The 7,005-nt window shown below is 37.9% G+C and overlaps 1 protein-coding gene across 7 annotated transcripts in view; it reads right to left on the bottom strand.

Moving 5' to 3' along the window:
* The window catches only part of Ash1l (ASH1 like histone lysine methyltransferase), a 128,962-nt gene that overhangs the window by 113,150 nt on the left and 8,807 nt on the right, over positions 1 to 7,005 (bottom strand). For 6 of the 7 annotated variants that reach the window (XR_001783666.2, XM_006501142.3, XM_006501141.3 and 3 more), the window contains one exon: positions 1 to 414. This exon is cut by the window's left edge and continues 103 nt beyond it. Coding sequence is in view for 6 of the 7 variants with exons in the window: in XM_006501142.3 (XP_006501205.1) it covers positions 1 to 314 (314 nt within the window). In the remaining variant the exon portion in view is untranslated. Of the gene's footprint in view, positions 415 to 1,423; positions 1,553 to 7,005 lie in introns of those variants that run through there. The other variant, XM_030252468.1, reaches the window with a different exon arrangement.

Below are 7,005 nucleotides of genomic sequence, written 5' to 3'. Positions count from 1 at the left end.
TAGTTCTCCAAGTTCTTTGGAGGCTTTTTAGTTCTCTTTGCCTGAAGGCCAATTTTCAATTTTAAGTTTCCCTCTGAAAAGTTTGTTTCTTTCACTGAAAACTGTTGCTGTGCATCCGTCGAGCCATCCTCCTTTCCTGCTTCTGTGCCCCTTTCTCGATTCCGCTTGCGAGGATCCTCTTCTTCTGTGGCACCCTCTATCTCTGCTTCTCTTTTGCTGGCCAGAGTGCCAGGATTGATGGTAGAAGGACTCTTTCTTGAAAATCCTTCGGAATCAGAACCCAATCCTAACATAGCAGTATTCCTAGGGTCCATCACAAGTGTGTTATTGCCAAGGGATCTTACAAAACTTTTACAGAACACTGTTCCATAAAAAAATAGGGTTTTCCAAAACTTGCAACCAGCATCTCTTTCCCTGCAGGATAGATCATAACAAAAATTTATCAGAAATTAACATATAAGAAAGGAGCAATAAGGACAGCAGAACTCACACACACATATCGTTTATACATACATATATATGTGTATATATATCTAACAGTTTTATATGCGTATCAGTTAAATTACAATGTCTTTAGAATACATACAAATCATTTACTTGTAAATTCACTTAAAATGTCATATTTCCTTTCATTGTTCTGTAGATATGAGTAAGCCACAATACTACAGCACAAATCACTGTTCCAGCTGAGCCTGGAGGTCCATTCCTAAATCACAGCTCTTCAGGAGCTAAGACAAAAGGATCGCAAGTTTGAGGCTGGTTCAGGGAGATCCTTCTTTCTCTTTCCTCTTCCTCCTCTCTCTCTCTCTCTCTCTCTCTCTCTCTCTCTCTCTCTCTCTCTCTCTCTCTCTCTCTCTCTCTGTGTATGTGTGTGTGTATCTTGTTCTTTTTTGACAAAGGATCTCATGTAACCCAAGATAGCCTTGAACTTGTTATACAGCTAAGACGGATCTTTGCCTAGCACGGTGGTGCTCATCTTTAATCCCAACACTTCAGAGGCAGAGGCAGGTGCATCTGTAAATTCAAGACTATCCTGCCTACAAAGCAAGTTCCAGGACAGCCAGGTCTGCATAGAGAAACCCAGACTAAAAACCATTACAAACCAACCAGGAAGCTTCTGCAACTGATGTCCAAACCCAAATACAACCTAGAAATAAATCTGTTATTTTAATCTGTTTCTGCCTATAAAGCTCAAAGCCCTCCTTCTTCAGCCTCCAGAATGCTGAGGTTACAATGAGCATCACTATGCCTGGTGTGAAAATTCAATTTTAAAGAAATGTATTTTCCACATTTTTAAACAAAATTCATTTGATTAAAAATGAATTATTTTAAGCTTTTTGTCAATTTCAGTGTTCAAGCATTTTTAAAAATAGATTTATTTATTTTATGTATGTAAGTATACTGTTGCTGTCTTCAGACATACCAGAAAAGGGCAAGGGACCCAATGGCAGATGGTTGTGAGCCTGGTACTCATCAAAGACAATCCTCTAGAACTGGAATTACAAATGATCTCCGGTCACAATGTGGGTGCTTGGAATCTCACCTGAGTCCTCTGCAAGAACAAAAAGCTCTTAACTTTTTGTCATCTCTCAGACCCAAATAATTCAGTCTTCTTGAGGACTGACAGGCTTGTTTTGATGTCATATATCTATCTGGCAGAGCAGCTTAATCTGTATCATTTGTATCATTTGTCTGGCATGAGCAGGACCCTGAGTATGAGTATGAGTTTTTGCCTGAGTAATGGCAAAAACATAGCTGTACGAAATGATGCATGCATATAATGCCCAAACCTGAGAGCTTTGAAGCAGAACTTCCAAGTTCACAGCCAGAAGGGACAGTTTAGTGAGACTTTGTCTCAAAAACAAAACAATAAACAGGAAGAAAACAACAACAAAACATATGACTGACTAAAGATCCAGGCCTCCAATCCTGAAAAAGAAACCTTATCCTTCAAACAATTTTTTATCAGTGTAAAATGTTTTATACTTTAAGAGTGTTTGTGGTTCTGTAACATGCTTTCTCTCCATATAAAACATAAAGTTCTACTGGTTTTTGTGGTAGATTCAGAACCATGAAAAACAAGTTTTTCCACTCAATTTAGCAATGACAAAACTAGAACTAAATTTGATTTTAGTTTTAATTACCAGAATTTCTATGAATTATGTTCAATAATACAGAAATATTAAAGTTTGATAAAAGAGTACTTTCCCAAAAGCTTCTAACAAATCAGTGTTGGTTCATTCAATCAATATTATACTATCTGAAAGTTAAAATAAATAAATAAATAAATAAATAAAACCAACAGCCCCCAATCAAAACTTCTGGCATCAAATGTTCTAGACCATGGGCTGCAGAGTTTTTGTTGTTACTGTTTTGACAGCATTTTATTATTGGCCTTGAACTTGTGATCCTTCTCCTTCAACCTCCGAAGAACTGACCACTACAGCTACAACAGGCATGCTGTTTTGAATGTCTGAAGTAATACGGCTTGTAAATGGCATTTTTTCGGTTTGGGGGATGTTTCTATCCAGAATTAGAGTGCCAAGTTATGTATAACATATTCTGTTTCCTTCTATAGCATATTTAATTTAAAATATAGTTACAAAGAAAAATAAAGATTTAAGAACTGTTGCCTTTCTGCTTAAAGAAGCAAATTCAACATTCATTTTAAATGTACTTTTGTGGTTTACATGTTCAAATCTCTGGAACAATCCAGAACAAACTAGTGAAACTGAAAAGAAGTAAAAAGGATATGGGTCAGCTGATAGAGTGCTTGCCTAATACATATCAAATCCTGGATTCTACCCCAGCTCTGGGAAGGTGGGGGCAGGACAATCAGAAGTTCAAGGTTGGGCTGGTGAGATGGCTCAGCAGTTAAGAGCACTGACTGCTCTTCCAAAGGTCCTGAGTTCAAATCCCAGCAACCACATGGTGGCTCACAACCATCTGTAATGAGATCTGATGCCCTCTTCTGGTGTGTCTGAAGACAGCTCCAGTGTACTTATATATAATTAATAAATAAATAAATAAACATGTTTTAAAAAAAAAAAAAAGTTCAAGGTCATCCTTGGAGTGGGACAGCCTGGCACACATAAGACTACCCTACCCCAATAAACAGAAAAAAGTCAACACTAGCTTCATGGCATAGAACCCATATACCATTTATGTTTATAACATTATGAACAAATTGGAAAATTAATTACATTAGTAGGATACACATTTATGTAACTACAATATATGATAATCTGACAATATGGTAGAATTATTTATGAATTTTTTGAAATCACCATAATAATTTACAAATGTTATTTGCTGTCTATTTGGCAACGTGCCACTAAATATCTAGGAAAGCAACATAAAGTTACCATTTCCAACTAGGGCACATATGAAAACCTAGACTTAATCCCTACCACCACATACAAAAACAAAACAATAACTGCATACAGTGAAATACTTCTGCAATTCTAACACTTAGGAAGGAGAGCAGGAGAGTTCTAGGTCATATATAGCAAATTCAAGGCAAACCTGGGCTACATGAAAGAGAAAAAACAAAAAACTACCTCCTCTACATATAAGTAAAATGTCTGAATGGAAAAAACTCAAACTTGCTCTTCACAATCATACCCTATTTCTTCTCTCAAGTGAATTCCTCGGCTTACTGCCACAATAATCCCATATACAAGTAACAAACAATAGATCTGATAAAATAAAAAGGCCAACGACACAGCTCAGTGGATTTGTCTTCAAATAATGTACACTCTCACACAAACATGCATTAATGAACACATGAATACATATTAATACAGTGTTATGAGGCTGTGGGTATGAGTTAGTACAGCATTTGCCTATCATGGACAAGGGTCAACCCCAGTACAGGGAGGGAGGGAAGAAGGGAGTGAGAGGAGGAGGAAGACAGGCAAGCAATGCTTTGGTCTCTGGTACAAAATCACAATTTAACTATATGTGGAAGACCACTTACTGCTTAGATCCCATTACTACTACCAGGAATGGGATGGAAATAACCATACTTTGATAGAACACAATTTAGCAAAGGAATGTAAAACTTTATCATAAATTTTATAAGTACTACATGAGTCTTGATAGTAAGTTTAACATTTTTAACTTACAATTAAAGTCCCTAATGTTTCACTAAGCTTTTACTCTATGCAAAGCTCTATACTAATGCTTCACACATCTAACTCAAGTCTATCACCATGAGGTGCTTACTATGGCTTCCGTTTTTAGATGAAAAGACAGGCTTTATAGCCAATAAGAGTCAAGTCTACCATTTAAGGATCAGACAGGTTGGCCTGGTTTTTCTTAGATGCGTCATATTGCCTTTAAATAGTTTTCAGACCTGATTTTTACTCCTCTCTGCTACATTTGGAATCCTATTAACCTTCCTGGTATTTCTCTAACCATTCATAGTTCCATTAAATGTATGCATGCAAATGAGGAGAGAGGTGGACTAGGTGTTGTACCTGAGTGTGAAAGTGTACCAACAAACAAGTTTGCCCCTGAATATTTTCAAGGCCTGAGGAACGTTGTCTCAAAAAAGAAAAGCCAAAACAAAATTTTAAAAAAATAGTAAAACGGGGCTGGTGAGATGGCTCAGTGGGTAAGAGCACCCGACTGCTCTTCCGAAGGTCCAAAGTTCAAATCCCAGCAACCACATGGTGGCTCACAACCACCCGTAATGAGATCTGATGCCCTCTTCTGGAGTGTCTGAAGACAGCTACAGTGTACTTACATATAATAAATAAATAAATCTTTAAAAAAAAAAAAATAGTAAAACAAGTAATTATCTGTCACCAAATGGCAATGACTGTGCTTATTAAATTTTATCAAGCAAACTCAAAGCAGTTAAAACTCACTGAAAGACCTGCCTTTTAGAGTTTGTATGTGCAGGATGGAGGACAACCTTAGGGAATCAGGTCTGTGGGTCCCAGAAATCGACCTTATCGCAGATACTCAGATTGGCAGTCAGCACCTTTACCGGCTGAGCCATCTCACAAGCCCACTTAAAAACCAAACAACCAAACAAAAAAACAAAAACAAGATCAAACTATATATCCTTGACTACCCTAGAACTTGCTATGTATGTTGACCTCGAACTCAGAGGTTCAACTACCTCTGTCTCCAGAATGCTGGAATTAAAGTTGTGTATCACCAAGCCCAGCTCGCTGGCTCATCAAAATTCCAGCCTACTGGAGGCAGCCCCCCATCCCCTGTCCCACACCTTTTTTTTTTTTTTTTGAGACAGGCTCTCACTATGTAACTCTGGCTGTACCCCCAATATAAACTACTTCTAAGGTGAGATGCGAGTCTGAAACAGGAAAATCAGAAATTCAAGGGCTAGCTAGCCTGGAGTTACAAACATATAACTCCATGATGTCCAACAAGGGTGCTTGGAGTCAAGCCCTGCTATGGCACTATGAGCTCCTAACTCCTGAGTCACCTCTCTAGCCCTGCTTAGTTGCTTTTATCTGATTTGAGACAGGTTCTCTTTATGAAGATCTGGCAGGTCTGGGACGCTCTTTGTAGACCAGTCTAGCCTTGAACTCGGAGGTCTTGTGCCTCCCAAAGGCCTGTGCCATCACACCCAGCTTTTGTTTTGTGTATATATGTGTTCTGCCTTTATACATGTCTAGGCACCATATGAGCAGGTCAGATGATGCAGAGGGTTGTGAGATGCCATACGGGTGCTGAGAATCTAACCTGGATGCTCTGAAAGTCCAAGTGCACCTCTTAACCACTAAGCCATCTTTCTAGTTCTCCATTATGGTGTTCTTTTGTTTTTAACACTAACAGATTAACAATGTAAACTTTAGAAATATATTATATGACATTATCTAACAATTAACTGTCTTTTTAAAAATTTATTTTATGTGCACTGGTATTTTGCCTGAATGTAAATCTGTGTGATGGAGTCAGAGCCCTGGAACTGGAGTTGCAATTGGGATCCTGGAAATTGAACCTGGGTGTTCTTAACCACTGGCCATCCTCTCCAGGCCCCTAACCCCCCCTCCCCCCACTATATTTTTTTGAGACAGAATCTCACTATGTAGCCCTGGCTGTCCTGGAACCATGTAGACCAGGCTGGCCTCAAACTCAGAGAGCTACATACCTCTGCTCCAAGTGCCAGGGCATGTGCCCCTACATCCAGCCCAATTAACTGATATAAAAAGTTATTTTTAACTGACATAGAAGGAGCATTTAAGAAATACTGGTTGCTTGGAAGTGGTGGCACACACCTTTAATCACAGTACTGGGGAGGCAGAGGCAGACGATCTCAGAGTACAAGGTCAGCCTGGTCTACAGAGTAAGTTTCAGAACAGCCTACACAAAGAAACCCTGTCTCGAAAAACCAAAAAACCACAAATAAACAACAAAAAAATAAGACTGGGCTGGAGAGATGGCTCAGCGGCTCTTCCAAAGGTCCTGAGTTCAAATCCCAGCAACCACATGGTGGCTCACAACCATCAGTACAGCTACAGTGTACTCATATACATAAAATAAATAAATAAATAAATAAATCTTTAAAAAATAAAACCAAAAAAAAAAAAAAAAACACACACACACACACACACAAAAGAAAAGCAAAAAACCTTGTTAATCAAAATCTTAACCTTGTTCTATTATGACTTGACTTTTCCTTCCTCAAAATTAAACATATGCATACAAAAATAAATAGATTAAGTTTCTTCATTGAAAAAATTGCTCATTATTTTTATCTTTGCATTAACTTTCCAACCTGTGTTTATCATTTAGTTGGATATGAAATCTCTACTTGTTTAAGATTTGTATCTTTAGATCTTCTCTGAAAACATATAATGTTCACCTGGTTCTACACAACTGATTCAATCCCTTTGAGCCCTATTTTTCAAACATTAATTCTTCATTTTTTCTTTTCAGAGATAATCTTTTAATTTTGTTTCCATTTTGCCTTGTTGGAGTTAGTCAGAAAATACTTAAACTCTGGAGTTCTCATTTCAGCAGTAAAGA

Source organism: Mus musculus, chromosome 3, assembly GCF_000001635.26.
Source record: "Mus musculus strain C57BL/6J chromosome 3, GRCm38.p6 C57BL/6J".
In the NCBI taxonomy this organism is placed as follows: Eukaryota; Metazoa; Chordata; class Mammalia; order Rodentia; family Muridae; genus Mus; species Mus musculus.
Note: the sequence above shows the minus strand (reverse complement) of the source record. Positions and strands in the feature narration are given on the sequence as shown.